Here is a 20,207-nt window from a genome sequence, read left to right on the forward strand (position 1 = left end):
ACCCCACCTCTACGAAAAATACAAAAAAAAAAATTAGCTGGGTGTGGTGGTGCATACCTGTAGTCTCAGCTGCTCGGGAGACTAAGGTGAGAGGATTTTCCTGGCTGGAAAATAATTCAAAGGCCCTGTGATAGCCTTGGCACTCTTCAGGAACAGCAGAGGCCAGAGTGGCAGAGCAAGGAAAAGAGACACTACAGACGAGGAGAGGAAAGAACTTGGATTTTAGGTTTTAAGCAGGGAGGTAAGCTCAATTAGATGGATACTGTGAAAACGCCACGCTGGCTGGGCACAGTTTGTTAACTATTGAAAGGCTCATGAAGAAATACATGGGGAGTTATCACACTAGTCTCTTCTTCTGTGTGTGTTTGAGATTTTCTTCTTTTCTCCTTTTAATTTTTTCAGACGGAGTCTCACTCTGTCGCCAGGCTGGAGTGCAATGGCACGATCTCGGCTCACTGCAACCTCTGCCTCCCGGGTTCAAGCGATTCTCCCGCCTCAGCCTCCCAAGTAGCTGGGATTACAGGCATGTACCACCACACCCGGATAATTTTTGTATTTTTAGGAGAGACAGGGTTTCGCCATGTTGGCCAGGCTGGTCTCGAACTCCTGATCTCATTCAGGGGCATTTGCAGAGATGGGCCCTGAGGAGGAGCAGATTTGGGAGTGGAAAGAATCACTCTTGGGTCTGGGCTCACTGCCAGACCTGTGGCCTCCAAGGAGATGTCAGTTTCATGGCTGGGTGAACAAGTTCAGAGTTCAGGGGAGAGCCAAGACTAGGAGTCATCAATTTGGGAGTCACCCACAAATAAGCGGTATTTAAAACCATGGGACTAGATGAGATCACCTAGGAAGTGGGTGTAGACAGAGAAGGAAGAAGACCCAGGACAGAGCCCGGGGCCTCTCCTAAGCTTAGAGGTAGGAGAAAAGCGAGGAGGAGGCGGTGAAGAAGATGAGGTAGGAAGAAAACTCCAAGGAAGGGAAGTTGCCATCTGGTCCTCAACAGCCCCACACCCCATCAGCACCAATGTCACCCCCTCCTCCGCAGCCCCTGACTCTTGACACTCCAGCTCTTGCCAAGTAATTGCAACAGCTTCGGAACTTGCAGTTCATCCAGCCGGCTCTCCCTGCCGCCTTCTGGAGCCATTTTGGTAAAATGCAAATCTGAAGCCACAACTCCCATTGCACATTCAGGGTTAGAAAGCGCGTCCATAAGTCAGGCACAGTGGCTCATGCCTGTAATCCCAGCACTTTGCGAGGCCGAGGCAGGCGGATCACCTGAGGTCAGGAGTTTGAAACCAGCCTGGCCAACATGGCAAAGCCCCATCTCTACTAAAAATACCAAAAAAAAATTTAGCTGGACGTGGTGGCGCATGCCTGTAGTGCCAGTTACTTGGGAGGCTGAAGCAGGAGAATTGCTTGAACCCAGAAGGCAGAGGTTGCAGTGACCCAAGATCACACCACTGCATTCCAGCCTGGGCGACAGAGCGAGACTCCATCTCACACACAAAAGAAAAAAAAAGAAAGAGAAAAAAGAAGGAAGGGAAGGGGAAGGGGAGAAAGCAAGCAAGCAAGCAAGAAAGAAAGAAAGGGAAAGGAGAGGAGAGGAGAGAGAAGAGAGAAGAGAAAGGAAAGAAAGAAAGGAAAGAAAGAAGGAAGGAAGGAAAGAAGGAAGGAAGAGGAGAGAGAAAGGAGGGAGAGAGGAAGGAAGGAAAGAAAGAAGGAAGGAAGAAAGGAAGGAAGGAGAGAGAGAGAAAGGAAGAAAGGAGGGAGGGAGGAAGGAAGGAAAGAAGGAAGGAAGGAAGGAGAAAGGGAGGAAGCAAGGGAGGGAGGAAGGAAGGGAGGAAGGAAGGGAGGAAGGAAGGAAGGAAGGAAGGAGGAAGGAAGGAAGGAAGGAAGGAAGAAAGGAAGGAAGGAGGAAGGAAGGAAGGAAGTCCGTAGCCTGGGGACCAAGCTCTCCACGGCCTGGGTCCTGTACACATACAAATGGACACCTGTGACATTCCCTGCTCATCACACAGGCGCACATGAAGGAACACACACCCTCACACCCCAGGAGCAGCAGGGGAACCCACGCTGTGGCAGCCAGGTCTCCCTAACAACTGTTTCAGTACTGACTGAGTTAAGTTAAATATTAAAAGCCAGTGCCCTTATACAAAGGCTGGGATGTGACAAAAGCCCACCAAGAGTTTTGCCCAGGCCTTTCCTGGGCCTTAAAGCATGACAAAATAATGGAGGAATTCTTAACAGGACCATTGAGAATTAAGCAAGTTTTACTGTGGGTCTGAAGAAACTCCCCAGGCCTCCGCAAACAAATGTATTGGCAGTCTGAAGGAACCGCTCAAACCTCCATGATTTAGCAGGAGATAATGGTAATCTCCCCAGCACCTGGACCCATTTAGAGAAGTCAATTTACTGAGGTTCCAGAGGAAGAGCTTCGGGACTCAGACCTTAGTTACGGATTAAAATAAGTTAATCACTCGTGTCTTTGGATGAATGCACACTTAGACACAGACATGTAGCTTAGAAGGTACATAAGCTCTGGAAAACTTTGTAATTTGGGGTTGGTCTGGTGATAATTTCCAGATCCTCTCCCTCTAACCAGTTACAGAAATAAAAACTCTCTTCCTCCCCCGTTTAGGTGCATCTCGTTATTGGGCCGCGAGAAGGAGCAGCCGGACCCTCAGTGTGGTCCAGGAATAGTACCACAAGCCATTCTCCCCTCCCCTCTTCCTGGATGGAAAGCTCACACCCCACACCTGAACCTCAAAGTGCCAGATCACACTTTCCCAGCTTCTGTGGCTTCTGGAAATATCCTCCCCACGTAGAAAGACAGAAAGGCCAGGTAAGTTCCTCACGCCTGTAATCCCAGCATTTTGAATGCTAAGGAGGGAGGATGGCTTGAGCCCAGGAATTGGAGATCAGCCGAGGCAACATAGCGAGACCCCATCTCTACAAAAACATTTTTTAATTAGCCAGACTTGGTGGCAAGCATCTGTGGTCCCAGCTCCCCAGGAGGCTGAGGTGGAAGGATTGCTTGAGCCCAGGAGGTAGAGGCTGCAGTGAGCTAGGATTGTGCCACTGCACTCCAGCCTGGAAACAGAGCAAGACTCCTCTCAAAAAAAAAAAAAAAAAAATTAAAATTAAAAACATAAAGGAAAAAAGGGAGAGAGGGAAGGAGGAAGGGAGGGAGAGAGTGAGGAAGGGAGGGAAGGAGAAACATGGAAAAGCTCCTGCCATTCCTAGCCTGCCTTGGGCTTTGTTTTGTTTGTTTTTATTATTTGAGATGGACTTGCTCTGTCGCCAGTCTGGAGTGCAATGGCACGATCCTGGCTCACTGCAACTTCCACCTCCCAGGTTCAAGCAATTCTCCTGCCTCAGTCTCCCGAGTAGCTGGGACTACAGGCGCCCACCACCATGCCCAGCTAATTTTTGTATTTTTAGTAGAGACAGGTTTTCACTATGTTGGCCAGGCTGGTCTCGAACTCCTGACTTCAACTGATCCACCCACCTCGGCCTCCCAAAGTACTGGGATTACAGGCATGAGCCTCCGCACCTGGCCTGCCTTGGGCTTTGAATGTAAGGATGCAAGAAATGTTCAAGCTGCTGCCACCATTTGTGACCAGAAGGAGCCAACAGTGCAAACACACAGTGTGGTAAGTGAGAGGTGGGCACTAGGGTCCTTGTGAGATCAGTGGGCCCCTGGGCTGACCCCTGTGCTGCTGACCACTGGCCTTCTTGCTGTAAGAAAAATACCAAACCCCTAATATTTAAACCACTTGGGGTTGGTTTTTGTCGTGTGTGTGTGTGTGTGTGTGTGTGTGTGTGTGTGTGTGTGTGTGTGTTTTGAGACAGGGTCTGCTCTGTTGCTCAGGCTAGAGTGCAGTGGCACAATCCTAGCTCACTGCAGCCTCAACCTCTTGGGTTCAAGCAATCCACCTCAGCCTCCTGAGTAGTTGGGACCACAGGCACATACCACCACACCCAGGTAATTTTTGAAGTTTTTTGTAGAGATGGGGTCTTGCTATGTTGCCCAGGCTGGTCTCAAACTCCTGGGCTCAAGCGATCCTCCAGCCTCGACCTCCCAAAGGGCTGGGATTACAGGTGTGAGCCACCGCACCCAGCCAATGGATTCTTTTAATACATCTCCCACCCCAGACTGTTTTCTCTTCCCCAAGTCCCCAAGCTCCCCCCATCACTTTGGCAGGAGCTGGACTTGGCAGGGAGGGGAAGCTTGATATTCACTGCCCGGAGTGAGAGGGTCATTTTCAGCAAAAGACACAGAAAAGACTTTGAGGCTCCAAAAACTTAAGACTTGAGGGGAGTAAAGGATTAGAGGAAAAAAATAAATAAAACTTGATGAGTCCGAGAAAGGCCTTCCAGCCCCAAGGCTAGAACAGGTTTCTGGGCCAGGGAGGAGAGAAACTGGAGAAGGCTTGCATTTTGGGATATTTCAAGATGTTTCAGGCATATCTCATACTTTTCCTGCCCCAAGCATTTCAGTCATATTTTTTTAGAGACAGAGTCTCGCTGTGTTGCCCAGGCTGGAGTGCTATGGTGCAATCTCTGCTCACTGCAACCTCCGCCTCGCAGGTTCAAGCGATTCTCCTGCCTCAGCCTCCCGAGTAGCCGGATTACAGGTGCGCGCTACCACTCCTAGCTAATTTTTGTATTTTCAGTAGAGACAGGGTTTCTCCATGTTGGCCAGGCTGGTCTTGAACTCCTGACCTCAAGTGATCTGCCCGCCTCGGCCTCCCAAAGTGCTAGAATTACACGTATGAGCCACCGCACCCGGCAAGAATGCAGTTTTAGAACAAGATCCGGATGCCCAGTGTGGTGATTACTACTGCAGTGTTACTGTGTTTAGGTCATTTTGGCAGACAAAGCTAGGAAATTCACAAATACACACACATATATGTATGTCTACTTACATATCTTCCCATCTATTTATGTTAAAACCCATGAGTTAGCTGGGTGCGGTGGCTCACGCCTGTAATCCCAGCACTTTGGGAGGCCGAGGCAGGCAGATCACGAGGTCAGGAGATCGAGACCACCCTGGCTAACACGGTGAAACCGTGTCTTTACTAAAAATACAAAAAAAAAAAAAAAAAATTAGCCGGGTGTGGTGGCGGGCGCCTGTAGTCCCAGCTGCTGGGGAGGCTGAGGCAGGAGAATGGTGTGAACCTGGGAGGTGGAGCTTGCAGTGAGTCGAGATCGCGCCACTGCACTCCAGCCTGGGCGACAGAGCGAGACTCGGTCTCAAAAAAAACCAAAACAAAACATAACAAAAAACCATGAGTTTAATATCTCCTACCCTCCTCCAATGCTAGAGGGTTCATTCTCTTCATCCCATAAACCCAGAAAATCTGAGACAGGTCTCAGTTAATTTAGAGAGTTTATTTTGCCAAGGTTGAGGACGCACGCCCGTGACAGCCTCAGGAGGTCCTGGAGACATGTATCCAAGGTGGTCGGGGCACAGCTTGGTTTTATACATTTTAGGCAGACATGAGACATCAATCGATATATGTGAGATGTACATTGGTTTCATCTAGAAAGGCGGGGACAACTCGAAGCAGGGAGAGGGCTGTAGGTCACAGAAAGGTGAGAGACAAATGGTCGTATTCTTTGAGTTTCTGATAAGCCTTTCCCCTGTAATCCCAGCTACTCAGGAGGCTGAGGCAGGAGGTGGAGGTTGCAGTGAGCTGATATCAAGTCACTGCACTCCTGTCTGGGTGACAGAGAGAGACCCTGTCTCAAAAAAGAAGAATGCCTTCACCATCTGGGAATGCAGTCCAGTAGGTCTGTCTTATTTTATTCAGCCGCTATTCAAGATGGAGTTGCTCTGGTTCAAACATCTCTGACACTACTGCCCCCTAAACATCTCTGAAGTTCATCTGTTCCTCTCCCCAGTCATGACCTCTACCCAAGGTCATGCAACCATCACCTCTCGCCTGGACAGCTGCGACAGCCTGCCAAATTCTGCCCGCCCAAACCTTTGATTCCCACACGGTTCCTCTAGACCAGAGCTTCTGAACCTTCAGCTGCCTAGAAATCGCCTGCAGAGTTTGTAGAAACACAGAAACTCTGGCTCCCATTCCCAGCAATCTAATTCCGATTCAGAAGGTCCCAGGTCAACTGAGAATGTTTACTTTTTTTTTCTTTTTTTTTTTTTTTTTTTTTTTTTTCTGAGATGGAGTCTTGCTCTGTCACCCGGGCTGGAGTGCAGTGGTGCAATCTCTGCTCACTGCAATCTGTGCCTCCCAAGTTCAAGCGATTCTCCCACCTCAGCCTCCTGAGTAGCTGAAATTACAGATGCCTGCCACTATGCCCGGCTAATTTTTGTATTTTTAGTAGAGATGGGGTTTTGTCATGTTGGCCAGGCTGGTTTCAAAGTCCTGACCTCAAGTGACCCACCCGCCTCAGCCTCCCAAAGTGCTGGGATTAAAGGTGTGAGCCACCACGCCCGGCCTAATTTTTGCATTTCTAGCAAGCTTCCCTAGGGCATCTCCTAGAGGAACCCAAGATGTTGCAGAGGCTGAGACTGCACATCTTCAGGTTATACTTCCAGCAGCAAGACTCTCTCTGCGCTGTCCAATACAGTAGCCACTAGCCACATGTGGCTATTTAACTTATTAAAATAAAATTTGCCGGGTGCGGTGGCTCACGCCTGTAATCCCAGCACTTTGGGAGGCTGAGGCAGGCTGATCACAAGGTCAGGAGTTTGAGACCAACCTGGCCAATATGGTGAAACCCCCGTCGCTACTAAAAGCACAAAAATTAGCCAGGCATGGTGGTGGGTGCCTGTAATCCCAGCTACTCAGGAGCCTGAGGCAGGAGAACTGCTTGAACCTGGGAGGCAAAGGTTGCAGTGAGCCGAGATCACAGCACTGCACTCCAGCCTGGGTGACAGAGCAAGACTCCATCTCAAAAAAATAAATAAATAAAATAAAACTTAACATTCAGTTCCTCAGTCACGCTGGCCACATTTCAGCCACTCAATAGCCACAGGTTCCTAATGGCTACCCTATGGAACAGCACGGATTATAGGATATTTACATCATCGCAAGAAGTTCTACTGGACAGTGTGGCCTAGACCTTGGTGAGTTCTACTGGACAGCATAGCCTAGACCCAAGATTTGTTCTAAAAAATGAAGGCTGGCTCACACCTATAATCCCACCACTTTGGGAGGCGGAGGTGGGAGAATCGCCTGAGACTAGGAGTTTAAGACCAGCCTGGACAACATTCTTTGTCTCTACAAAAATTCTGAAAATAAAAAATAATAATAATAATTTAAAAACTGGGCAAGGTGGCATGCACCTGTAGTCCCAGCTACTCAGCTACACAGAAGGCTGAGGCAGGAGGATGGCTTGAGCCCAAGATTTCAAGGCTGCAGTGAGCTATGGTCGAGCGACTGCACTCCAGCCTGGGCGACAGAGTGAGACCGTCTCAAAACAAAACAAAACAAAAAATAAAACAAAATAAATAAATACAAACACAAAGTAAAAATGAAAGCTAATCCTATGACCCTCTCCTGCCCACGAGAATTCAGGGACTTCCCAGTGCCTACAAACCTCATGCTTTTAGGAAGCATAAAGGACTTCGGGAGGCAGGAGAGCAGTTGGAGGGGGACGGTGGAGGTGCTGCTACCTGATGGTGGAGGGGGAGGCCAGGGCCAGACCACGGAGAAGCCCCTAAACCGGCACAGCAGGAAACGTCTCAGCAGTCCCTGCTCTACCCAGGCTGGAAGAGGGCCACAAGCCTTGAGCTCATTGGCTGGCGGTAGGGGGCGGGCTGCCAGCGCCTTCCTTTGATTGGCTATTTTCTTTAGGCGGAAAGCCAATCATTGCGGGCTGGTGCTGAGGATGTGGCCAGGATAGCCGCACAGGCCCGGCCCGGAGTACTGGTGCCCACGCCAGGCGCGCTCGATTGGCGGTGAGTTCTGACTCCGGCCTCCTTCGAGACACTTTCGCTCCGGATGTCGCCCACCTCCGACCCTCTCCCAGTCGGAGGGCGGGAAAGAGGAAGACAGGTCCTTCCTCCAGCCGCGGGGCACCCCCTTCTCCCTACCCTGCCCTTCCCCGAGCCCTGCAGCCCCAGAGTGTAAATATCCAAGCCCGCCCTCTCTGCGCTCAGTGTCCCCATCTGGGATAGGGGCCGGGGTAGGGGTCGCGCTGGTGGTCTGGCAGCCTCCTCTGCAGGGGGAGGAGGGAAGGGGGAAAGGAGAGGATGGGTGATTGACGTGGACTTCGAGACAAGGTAGCCGTGTCCCCGCAGCAGCATGGCCCAGGAGGAGGGTGGGAGCCTGCCCGAGGTGCGGGCGCGGGTCGGGGCCGCGCATGGCATCCCCGAACTGGCCCCAAAGCTCCACTTATGACCGCGGGCTCCGGACTACGACCAGGTAAACTCATCTGGGTCCTTGCCTCCACTAGACCAGCCTCCATTTTTCTGCCTGTGAAGTGGGGAATCAGCCTTGCACCCGGGGGTGGCTGTGAGAATGAAGTGAGGCCTGGCTAAGAAACCTACAGCCCTGCCCCTTCCAGAACCCGCCCCACAGCTCTGGATTGGCAGCACCATCAGGGGCCATGAGGTCTGCCTGGAGGAGGTGCTGTTGAGAAGGCACTGTGGGGCTGGGCGCGGTGGCTCACGCCTATAATCCCAAACCGTTTGGGAGGCTGAGGCGGGCGGATCACCTGAAGTCAGGAGTTCAAGACCAGCCTGGCCAGCATGGTGAAACCCTGTCTGTACTAAAAATACAAAAATTAGCCAGGCCCACGTGGTGGCAGGCGCCTGGTAATCCCAGCTACTCGGGAGACTGATGCAGGAGAATTGCTTGAATCCGGGAGGCAGAGGTTGCAGTGAGCCAAGATCTTGTCACTGCCCTCTAGCCCAAGCGGCAGAGGGAGACTCTGTCTCAAAAAAAAAAAAGAGAGAGAGAGAGAGAGAGAGAGAGAGAGAGAAGTCATGTGGACTCAGCAGAAAGAGCTGCCTTGGCCAGGAGAGAAGGTCCCTGGAGGACTGAGTCTACCATACAGTGGGCTGGGGGCTAACTCTCCAGTCCTGGCCCTATAGCAATGGGAAGTACCTCATGCCTGGGCGTCCCCTCATAGTAGCCCCAGCCAGGCTTGATCCCCAACACACACAGCTTGGCCCGGCATACTCGAAGACCACCCACAAGGGGGATCCGCCAGACACTAGGGCACCGGTGTTGTAGGCCCGGCACTCTTTCCCCAGGATGTGGCCACCCTGCAGTACCGTGCCCCCCACCTCACAGTCGCCTCACACAAACCCTTCCAGGCCTGCCCCACAGTGCCCTGATCCTGGACGTGGCCTGCGGCACAGGCCTAGTGGCTGCCGAGGTGAGGCTCTTCCAGATCCCCCGCCTACTCCTTAGCCCCGCACTTCCTCAAATCTCCTACTGTCCCTGGCCCCAGAACCCTGCCCCTCGCCTCAGACTCACTGTTCCAAATGCATGAGATGGGACCAGGCACGGTGGCTCGCACCTGTAATCCCAGCACTTTGGGGGACCAAGGCAGGAGGACAGCTTGAGGCCAGAAGTTTGAAGTCAGCCTGGGCAACATAGCAAGACCCCTGCCTCTACAAACAAATTTAAAAATTAGCCAGGCATGGTTGTGCATGCCTGTAGTCCCAGCTACATGGGAGGCTGAGGTGGGAGGATCACTTGAGCCCAGAAGTTCAAGGCTGCAGTGTGCTATGATCATGCCATTGCACTGCAGTTTGGGCGACAGAAAGAGATCTTGTCTCAAAATTTTTTGAAAAGCAAACGCATGGGCCACATTCAGTGCAGAATCCACTGCCTCCCAAGGCACAGGGACCCAGCCAGGAAGTGGCAGGTGTGAACCATGACTGAGTCTCCCACCCCTACCCCAGCTGCGGGCTCGAGGCTTCCTCCAGCTACATGGGGTGAATGGGAGCCTAGGGATGCTGGAACAGGCCCGGGCCCGCGGCCTCTATCAGCGCCTCAGCCTCTGCACCCTGGGCCAGGAGCCTCTGCCTGGCCCCGAAGGTACTTCCTCTCCCATCCCAACACCCCACGGTGCCCCCTCATAAAGCCCTTTCCCTTGCCGATCCTCCATCCCCCTCCCACACTAAGCCCCCAGTCCCTCACTCAATCCTGCACCCCATGATCTGACTGCAGCCCAGAACTGAGCCATACTTACCTTATCCTCCAGGGGACCTGGGTCCTGTAGATGCGGGTGGTAGCTTCGTCCCCTCTAGGGTGGTCTGAGGCCACACCATAGACAAAGCACCTTCCAAGCATCACACCATGTCCCCACCCCCCCGCCCCACGCACGCTGGGACCTTCAACGTGGTACTTATAGTTGGTGCCCCCAGTGACGGCCAGGTGCCCTGCAATGCAATACCTGAGCTCCTATGTGTCACCAAGCCAGGTGAGGAGCAGCCCAGCCAACCACCCCAATCCCCATCACCATACACCTTCCCCTCTGCACAGCACAGACACAGGCCCCACAGTCCCTCAGGCTAAGCGAGGGGCAGCGTTCTGCCCATCGCCACATACAGCCTAGCCTAACATCCCAGCCACCAGCAGCAGACCCACGCAAACAGGCGGGGCAGACAGGTGGCCAGCTTGGCTCTTATCCATGGGCAATCAGGAGCAACTCCACCCTCCTCTGCAGCCTCCATTTCCTAGCCTGGGAGCCAGGTGGTATAAATGTTACAATCCCGTCCCCATAGGACTAAAGTGAGAATCAGGTGAAATCCTGTCTCTAAAGCTTTTGCTTTGGTCCCGGCCCACAGTGAGGGCTTAGTTCTGTTCCCTCCTCTGCCTGCTTCCTCACTCGTTCGTGGACTGCCTTCGGGGCGTCTCTTTCTCTTTCCTGGTCTGTTTCCTCATGTGGGAAATGGGGCTGCTTAGGGGAGATGAGAGCTGTGAGCACTGTTTGTAAACTCCACACATCGCACTGTCCAGGCAGGTGTATCTCCCGTCTCCTGCTGTGTTCTTGCTGGAGGCTTTGCTCTGCTCTGGGCAGAGGGCTCAGACCCTGCCCTCTGGGCCTTGATCTCCAACCCACTGGGGCCCAGCAAGGGGCCAGAGAGCACAGGGTCTGGTCAGAGGTGGCCCCACCAGAGCCGTGAGTGCTCATTGCCCCCAGAATTTATTTACTTATTTATTTATTTATCTAATTTGAGACAGAGTCTCACTCTGTCGCCAAGGCTGGAGTGTAGCGGCACGATCTCAGTTCACTGCAACCCTCAAGAGATTCTCCTGCCTCAGGCTCCCAAGTAGCTGGGATTACAGGAGCCCACCACTGCGCCCAGCTGATTTTTGCATTTTTAATAGAGACGGGGTTTCATTATGTTGGTCAGACTGGTCTCGAACTCCTGACTTCAAGTGATCCACCCGCCTTGGCCTCCCAAAGTACTGGAATTACAGACTTGAGCCACCACGCCCGGCCCTGCTCCGAGAATGTAGAGAAGAGAGGCATTTCTGAGACCAGGTGAGGAATCCACGTAGGGCACAGCCTAAGGCAGAAAGGAGAGGGGCTGAGCATGAGAACCAGGAGGCGCAGGACAGGAAATCACAGAGGTAAAAATGCTTCCTCTCCCTCCTCTCTCCGCACCCCTTGCCACACCCAGCAGAGACTGTGGCTAAGCCTGGGCAGGTCTGGGCAGGCATCCAGGGGAGCCCTGAAGGCTGACAAATGCAGGGACATGGATGAGGTCAGCCGAAAAGGTCGAAGTTGGGCCGAAGAAGACAGGAACTTTCTACTGGGTGAAGCAGCCAGGATCAGACATCCTAGACCAACCTGTGCTTGCTAAGCCCCTCAGCCCTATCGGGCTGCCCACGGGTAATGGTCTCCCCTGCTCCGGAGCCTCTCCTCTCACCGCATTCCCTTCTACCAGCAACGCCCTGCTTCTCCTTACCCTCTCCTCCAGGAAACCTTCCCAGACCAGTCACTGGGTCTTCCCCATCTCTCCTTCTCAGTGCACCTGAGGCCACCCTGGGCACACTATAGGTGCCTGGACCTGAGGTGACAAGGTCATTCAGTCAACACTTACTGTCAGGCACTTCAAACACACATACCAGCCTTCCTGTGATGTTAGATAATCATCCTCTGCGCCAGCTGGGAAACTGAGGCCCAGAGAGGTGAAGGGACTAGCCCAAGATCCAAAGCCCACATGTGGGTTTTCTTCCTGTCCATTCAGACACAGTCACATCCTCCGGCAGAGGCGTGGGTGAGTGGTGAGGAGGGCGTCTCCTCAATCTAGGAGATTAAGTCAAGAATTCCCCACCAGGCACAGCAGCTCACCCCCATAATCCCAGCACTTTGGGAAGCCGAGGCAGGAGGACCCCTTGAGCCCAGGAGTTCAAGAGCAGCCTGGACAACATAGCAAGACCCCATCTCTAAAAAAAAAAATTAATTAGCTAGGCGTGGTGGTCAGCACCTATGGTCCCAGTTACTCAGGAGGCTGAGGTGGGAGGATTGCTTGAGCCCATGAGTTGGAGGCTACAGTGAGCTATGATTGCGCCACTGCACTCCAGCCTGGGAAATAGGGTGAGATTCTATCTCAAGAAAGAAAAAAAAAGCGGAGGGCCAAGCACAGTGGCTCACATCTGTAATCCCGGCACTTTGGGAGGCCAAGGTGGGCAGATCACCTGAGGTCAAGAGTTTGAGACCAGCCTGGCCAACATGGCAAAACTCCGTCTCTACTAAAAATACAAAATAGCTGGGTGTGGTGGCGCATGCCTGTAATCCCAGCTACGAGGGAGGCTGAGACAGGAGAATCACTTGAACCTGGGAGGCGGAGGTTGCATTGAGCTAAGAGCATGCCATTGCACTCCAGCCTGGGTGACAGAGCAAGACTTGGTCTCAAAAAAAAAAAATAAAATAAGAAAGAAAGGAAAAGGAATTCCCGATGTAAAAGACACAGAAAGACTGCCCTGGGAAGGAAACTGAAAAAATTTATTGCCTTGAAGGTACAACCCTCCCCAGCAGAGATGGCCTAGGACTGTGGCTCCTGTCCCTCCCCTACCTCATCTACCCCTCTCCCCCGGGGTGGGCTGGTGTGTCTGACCACCAGGACCAACTCATCCAACCTTCAAAACAAGGAGGCTCTGGAGGCCACCCTGGGCAGGCTGGAACAGGCTGGGGCATGGGAGCACCTGGTGGGCTGGCCTGTGGACTGCTGGGAGCTGGCTACCTCCGAGCTGGAGGTGGTATCCGGCATCTCTGCCAAAGATGGCTTCATCTTGGGCATTGTCTACCTGTACCGAAAGCAGAAGGCGGCCCAGGTTGAGGAAGTGAGATCCAGCCCCCAGCCCCTAGCTGGCCTCTAACTCCATGTGGCCTTAGGTGGGCCCATCTGCTGGGCCTCCTCTGCCTCCCCTGCAAAATGGGACCTCTGAACCAACCCTGCCCCTCAGAAATGCCCTGCCTATTAAATGAGCTCCCAGAAGGGACAAAAGGACTCATGATTCTGCAGTTCTCTAGCCCCAGAAAAGAGTGACATCTGTTCTGTGGGTTCCAGAATCGAGACGTGGCAGGGTGTGGTGGCTCACACCTGTAATCCCAACGCTTTGGGAGGCCAAAGCAGGAGGATCACTTGAGACCACCAGTTCAAGACCAACCTGGGCAACATAGTGAGACCCCCATCTTAAAGAAAAACTGTAAAAATTAGCACTTCGGGAGGCCGAGGCGGGAGGATCACTTGAGGTCAGGAGTTCGAGACCAGCCTGGCCAACATGGCAAAACCTTGTCTCTACTAAAAACACAAAAATTAGCCAGGCATGGTAGCACACGCATGTAATCCCAGCTACTTGGGAGGCTGAGGCAGGAGAATTGCTTGAATCCAGGAGGCGGAGGTTGCAGTGAGCTGAGATGGAGCCATTGGGTAACAGAGCAAGATTCTGTCTCAAAAAAAAAAAAAAAAGTAAAAATTAGCCAGGTGCCATGGGTGCATGCCTGTAGTCCCAGCTATTCGGGAGGCTGAGACAGGAGAATCACTTGAACCCGGGAGGCAGAGGTTGCAGTGAGCCTAGAGCGTACCAGTGCACTCCAGCCTGGGCAACAGAGCAAGACTCTGTCAAGAAAGTAAGAGAGAGAGAGAGAGAGAGAAAGGGAAGGAGGGAGGGAAGGAAGGAAGGGAGGGAGGGAGGAGCAAGAAGTGATGGAGAAGACCCCTCCCTGGGGCCTCCCGGGGTCACTCCTTCCAGGGTGCTGGGTCCACTCACCTCTAACTTACTGACAAGAAAATGAGAAAATGAAGCCGAAGCAACCTTGGAACATCCTTTCCACAACAGCGGCAGGGCAGACCCAAGGCCAAGGCCAAGCCCAAGTGGTTGCTGAGGCCCAAGCCCTGTCCTGGACTGCTTCCCCACCCAAATTCGGAGTCCAAAGTCCCAAGCTGTAGGTCTGGGCCTGGGCCACACTCCGTTCCCTCATCGATCAATGGATAAGAATGCCGAGCTCTGGACGTGGCTTGGAGGCTGCCCTCCAGGTGAAAGGCATTTGGTGACCCTCAGCACCTCAGGGGTGTGAACAGGGCTGATAATAATTTCTCCATCCAAGAGAGTGGGAAGACTTCATGGGGGAGGCGCCTGGGAGCTGGGCTTTCAGGACAAGCAGGATCCAGAAGGGTGGAGAAGGGAAAAGGGACATTCCAGGCTGGGAGCAGGGACCGGCTATGCAAAGGCTGGGAAGGGGAACCTGGGTGACTCAGCAAAGAGGAATAGACCGGCCTGGCTGCCCAGACAAAGCTGGAGCAACAGCGGGGTGGGGGTGGCTGGTGGCCCATACCTCAGAGCTGGGAGCCCATGTGGGGACCTCCCTCCTAGGGTCCCCAACCCTTCACCAGAGTCCCAGGCATACACTGTTTCCTGTATATGGGTTTACCCTCCAACCAATGAAGGGCCCCCATCTGGACAAGGTGATACCTTGGGGGCCCATTTTATTTTATTTTATTTTATTTTTTAGGTGATGGCTTGGGGATCCATTTCTTTTTTTTTTAACTTTGATACTTTGGAGGCCCATTTAATTTATTTTTTAAGGTGACACCTTGGAGGCCCATTTCGTTTTTTTTTTTTTTGTTAAGAGATAAGGTCTCGCCCCATCACCCAGGCTGAAGTGCAGTGGTGCGATCAAAGCTCACTGCAGCCTCAAACTCCTGGGCTCAAGCAATTCGCTTACCTCAGCCTCCCCAAGTACAGGGATTACAGGCATGAGCCACCAGGCCCAGCTCATTTTTTAAACTTTTTGGAAAGATGGCGCCACAATGTTGCGCAGGCTGGTCTCAAACTCCTGCCTCAAGGGATCCTCCCACCTCGACCTAGTAAAGTGCTGGGATTACAGGTGCTCACTACCACACCCAGCCCAGCTCCAGTTTTTCACAGTTCCCTGGATCTCGTTTTTTTTTTTTTTAAGTGTTCATGTACTGGCCAAAACACAGTGGACCTGCCCCTCACCTCCCCCCTTCCCAGGCCTCCAGCCCTGCCCCACCCGCCTCCACAACTGAAATCAGAGACAATACAAGTTCCTCCTGTGCACAGGTTCCATTTATTGTAGAAAATAATAATAATTACAGTGATGAATAGATCTTCTTAAATTACAAAACAGAAACCACGAAGAAGGAGGAGGAGGAAAAACCCCAGGACTCCCGAGGGTGAAGCCGTCCCCTCCTCCCTGCCACCCTCCCCGGCTGGTTAGTGTCCTTGGCAGGGGCAGAGGACTCAGAGGGGATCAGTCTCCAGTGGCCCAGGGCTGAAGTGGGTGAGGCAGAGTCCTGAGGCCACAGAGCTGGGCAGCCTGAGCGGCCTCTCTGGCCCCCTCCCCCACCACTGCCCAAACCTGTTTACAAAGCCTTCACCCCTCCCCTCCAAACCCGTCCATCCACTCTGCACTCCTCAGGCAGGTGGGTGGGCAAGGCCTCAGCCATACTCCTGGGTGCGGGTTTCGGTGAGCAAGGCACAGTCCTAGAGGTGACATCAAGGCCTGCCCGGAACAGAGGAGATGCAGGCAGACAGAGTGGGGAAAATGTAAATGGGGACAGTGGCCAACACCGATGCAGGCAGAGCCCAAAGTCACGGTTGAGCCATCCTGGCCAGCAGAAGCCAGGTCCCCACTCCACCACCACACCCTGTCACTTCCGTCCCTCCACAATATCCAGAGGAGGGTGGACTCTGTTCTTGCTAGCAGGAGGCGGCCTTGGGAAGGTGTCCGAATGGGCCAGAGAGGCTGAAGGCTGCTGCCTTCCTGCCTGGCTCAGTCTCTGCCCAGTCCCCAGTCCCCAGCAGCCAGTGGCCCGTGGCAGGGCCCTCCTGGGGTCACAGCCTGTGCTGAGCTCAGTCCAGGGAAGAACAAAGCAGAGAGGGACAGAGTGGAGCCGTGGCACCTTACACGTAGTTGCTGGCAGCAGCAGAGCGGGCGGCAGAATACTTGGCAGAGTAAGGCTTGTCTGTACGGGGTGGGCAGTTGCAGCAAAGCAGCCCCCCGCCAAGGAGCAGCAGGCCGGAGGCGGCCCAGCCGACGTAGAGCGAGGCACCCATCTCCCGCTTCTGCCCGGAGGCCACCAGCGGGTTGTAGAAGTCTTGGATGATGTTGTGGGCCGTCCAGGACACGGGCACTATCACCAGCAGGCCGGCCAACAGGAACACCACACCCGCCACGATCATGGTCTTGGCCTTGGCACTCTCATCCTCCAGGCAGTTGGTACACTTGCCCCCCACCACAGACAACAGCACGCCCAGAGCGGCCACGATGATGCTGATGATGACGAGGGCACGGGCCGCCTGCAGGTCCTGTGGCAGTGCCAGCAGCGAGTCGTACACCTTGCACTGCATCTGGCCGGTGCTCTGCACCACGCAGTTCATCCACAGGCCTTCCCAGATGGTCTGCGAGGTGACAATGTTGCTGCCGATGAAGGCCGTCACGCGCCACATGGGCAGCGCACAGCACAGCATGACGGCCAGCCAGCCCAGGACGGCCAGCGCGATGCCCGTCACCTGTAGCCCCATGGAGGCCATCGCTCAGCGTCCGCAGAGATTGAGGACCTGGAAGGCTGAGGGGATCCGGCTGTGGAGGCCGTAGGATTCCAAGTGCTGGGGACGGACTTAACGTTGGCAGAGAGCTCCTTTGCACCGTGAGTCAGGAGATAAAGCCAGTCCTGATGCACAAGCCAGTGAGTGTGAGCAGACCAGTTCCTTCCAGCCGACAGCTGCCAGGGCACTCTCTCTCTCAGGACAGGTTGAGCGGTTATATGGCTCTGGCAGAGGGGCGGGGGCAGAGGGAGGGGTTTTCGTCACTGGGACCTCCTCCTGACCAGTTTCTCTGGATTCCTGAGCCCAGGCCAACAAAGGCACTTTTGAGGCCCCTGCCCCTGGCCCCTGAGTCACTATCCAGTCTCAGAAGAAACTACCCTGTCCCCTTCCTCAAAGCCCATGCTGAGGTCACCCGGGAGACAGACACTGAATCACAGCCCAGGGACAGCTGGATATTCACAGGGCAAGGCCAGGGGGCAGCCAGACCCACCCAGGTTTGGGAGCCTGAAGACCAGGGTCCCCACAGGCCAGGGTCCCCTCATTCTAGGTTTAGGTGGGAGGACAGGGTGGAGACCCTCAGGGAGAGTTTGAGGATGCAGTTTCGGAAACATCCACGAGAAACCGCACCTTGATTACTGTCCTTTCTTGTCCTTATCAGTTTCATCACTGGCAGTTTCACTGCTGTTGTGATTATGATCATTCATGCATCTGGGCCTCACCAGCAGCTTGTGCGGCACTGGCCGGATAAAGTTACATGTAGGGGAGTGAGGAGCCGGGAAGCCGGGACTCCTGGGTACATCACCCACTCTCACCCATCTCTATCACCCAGCTTCTCTGTTTGGCTAGAAGAGGGGCCTTGGACATGATGTACCTTTAGCCAAAAAGAGACAGAAGCCTGCCCCTCTCCACCTCCACAGAAGTTTAGTCTGGTGGGCTCTGTTCCTGCCAGGGGCCACCCTGCTTGCCCAGAACTGGGTGGGGCTGGTCACCAACGACGACAAACATTAACTAGATCCTGGAGACATCATCACCCCAGTAAATGGGTGTTTACCCTGTGGAGACATACAAAGCCTTCCAATAAAGCCAGGGTGGGTGCAAAGTCCCATGAGATTTCAAAGGGAAGGGGAACTCTTCCGGGGTGGGGAGGTGTGGTGCTGGGGGAGCTTGACTGCAAAGGGGTGCTGGGTGGCACAACTCCTGGGGGCACTGGATTCTTGGATTATGCCACAGAAGGCATCATGAACGGGTCCCCCAGAAAAGTTTTGCAAGACAACGGGACTGGCTGAGGGACGACATTCTGGTAGACGGTGGGCCAGGCTGGACAAACGCAGCTCATTCTGGGAACACAGCCCTTAGGAGAGATGTGCAAGGCAGCGAGACTGGTGAAGGAGGACATTCGGGCAGAGAGAACAAGGACAGAGGTGGCAAGGTGGGGAAGGGCAGCTTGTTCTGGGAACAGCCAGGAATCCAGTTTGACCAGAGACTGGGCTGGGGAGGGAGGTTCCAGAGTAAAAGAGTCAGAAATTTCTGCCCGGAATGTCACCGAGCCCTGGGAGATAGAGGGAGGGAGGAGGGTCTAGTATCAGGAAGATCTGGGTTCAGGGCAGATGACTGAGGGGACCTCTGGGAAGGGGTCATCGTGGGGGTGATCGAGACTGTCTAGGGCTCATCCCAAAAGCACCGAGGGAGCCCCTCCTCACCCGCCACGTGGTCATTTTGCATCTTTCATCCCATCCCTGCTGGGAACTCTGCAGGGGCCAGGGCTCCAGTGTGTCCCTGAGCCGCCACCATTGTCCAGCACTGGTGGCTGTGTGCCCAGTTCGGACCCAGAAGGATGCATAGTCCTTGAGCTTCCTGAGGGAAAATCATCAAGGATGCCATGGTTTGGGTTGAAGCGGTCAGTGAGTACCCACGGGAGGTATTTGAGATGGATCTGTTGACCGGCTAATGAAGCACTGGACAGGCTGGAACAATCTAGCATGATCCACCCATGTTACAGATGGGAAGTTGAGGCCTGGTATTGTGGTTAACTCTATACACATCTATCTCCCCTGCTAGCCTGGGGCTCCTGGAAGACAGGAACAATGCCTTCTGCATCCTCAGTGCCCAGCACCGGGCTTGATACCTCACAGATGCTCAAGAAATGTTAGAAGTGGTTGCTGTGGCTCATGCCTATAATGCCGGCACTTTGGGAGGCCAAGATGGGAGGATCGCTTGAGGCCAGAGTTGGAGGCCGCAGTGAGCTATAATCACACCATTGCACTCCAGCCTTGGGCAACAGAGCAAGACCCTGTCTCAAAAAAAACAAAAAAAAAAACAAAAAGAAATGTTTGGGCAGGGTGCGGTGGCTCATGCCTGTAATCCCAGTACCTTGGGAGGCCAAGACGGGCGGAACATGAGGTCAAGAGTTCGAGACCAGCCTGGCCAACATGGTGAAATCCCATCTCTACTAAAAATACAAAAATTAGCTGAGTGTGGTGGTTCACACCTGTAATCACAGCTACTCAGGAGACTGAGGCAGGAGAATCGCTTTAACCTGGGAGGTGGAGGTTGTGGTGAGCCGAGATCACGCCATTGCACTCCAGCCTGGGTGACAGAGCGAGACTCCGTCTAAAAAGAAAAGAAAAGAAAAAAAAAGGAATATTTGATGATGGAAAGAATGAAGCATTCTCCAGTTTCAAACCACACTCCTACACCTTGACCCCCATCATAAGCACACTCACCAAAACAAACAGGGATGGTTTCTGCCCGGACCACGCCTCCCTGGGGCTTTCTTTACAAGGCTCTCTCCGCACACAGAGCCTATGGGCTAAATAACACCAGAGATAAGTAACCATCATGACTGATGATAAGTGCTTTCCTGGCGATGACCTCATCACAGCCTCCTGCCGTCAGCAGGGCAGGGACTTTTATTGCCTTGGCTCAAAGGAGTAAACTGAAGCCCAGAGAAGGCCAGGGGCTTGCCTAGGACGGGTGGGCACTCCAGCATGGGTGCCTCCTTCCCCAGGTGCCTCTTACCTGTGGTCCCAGCCAGGTAGCCTTTAGCAAGCTTTCTGAGTAGATACATGACTTGGCCAGATGGCCGAACCTACCCCCCGCCTCCCCCCCACCTCCTGCCCCACCCCGCCACTTCCTGCCCTTGCTTTCCTGGGACACAGCCAACTGGCACTTGGAGAAGCAGGCATGGGGGAGGGG

At 53.7% G+C, this 20,207-nt stretch overlaps 2 protein-coding genes across 2 annotated transcripts; one reads left to right on the top strand and one right to left on the bottom strand.

Moving 5' to 3' along the window:
* Nucleotides 1–7,891: 7,891 nt before the first annotated feature.
* On the top strand, nucleotides 7,892–17,204 carry METTL27 (methyltransferase like 27). Its single transcript, XM_037990502.2, is given in 7 exon segments — nucleotides 7,892–8,396; nucleotides 9,230–9,269; nucleotides 9,272–9,354; nucleotides 9,887–10,021; nucleotides 10,314–10,405; nucleotides 13,034–13,156; nucleotides 13,158–17,204. Coding segments are annotated over 7 exon segments (720 nt in total). The 5' UTR covers nucleotides 7,892–8,276; the 3' UTR covers nucleotides 13,285–17,204.
* CLDN4 (claudin 4) lies at nucleotides 15,513–16,997 on the bottom strand. The gene has a single exon (XM_008018331.3). The coding sequence runs from the start codon at nucleotides 16,995–16,997 to the stop codon at nucleotides 16,368–16,370; it is 630 nt and encodes a 209-aa protein (XP_008016522.2). The 3' UTR covers nucleotides 15,513–16,367.
* Nucleotides 17,205–20,207: the final 3,003 nt, after the last annotated feature.

This window comes from Chlorocebus sabaeus, chromosome 28 (genome assembly GCF_047675955.1).
Source record: "Chlorocebus sabaeus isolate Y175 chromosome 28, mChlSab1.0.hap1, whole genome shotgun sequence".
Taxonomy (NCBI): Eukaryota; Metazoa; Chordata; class Mammalia; order Primates; family Cercopithecidae; genus Chlorocebus; species Chlorocebus sabaeus.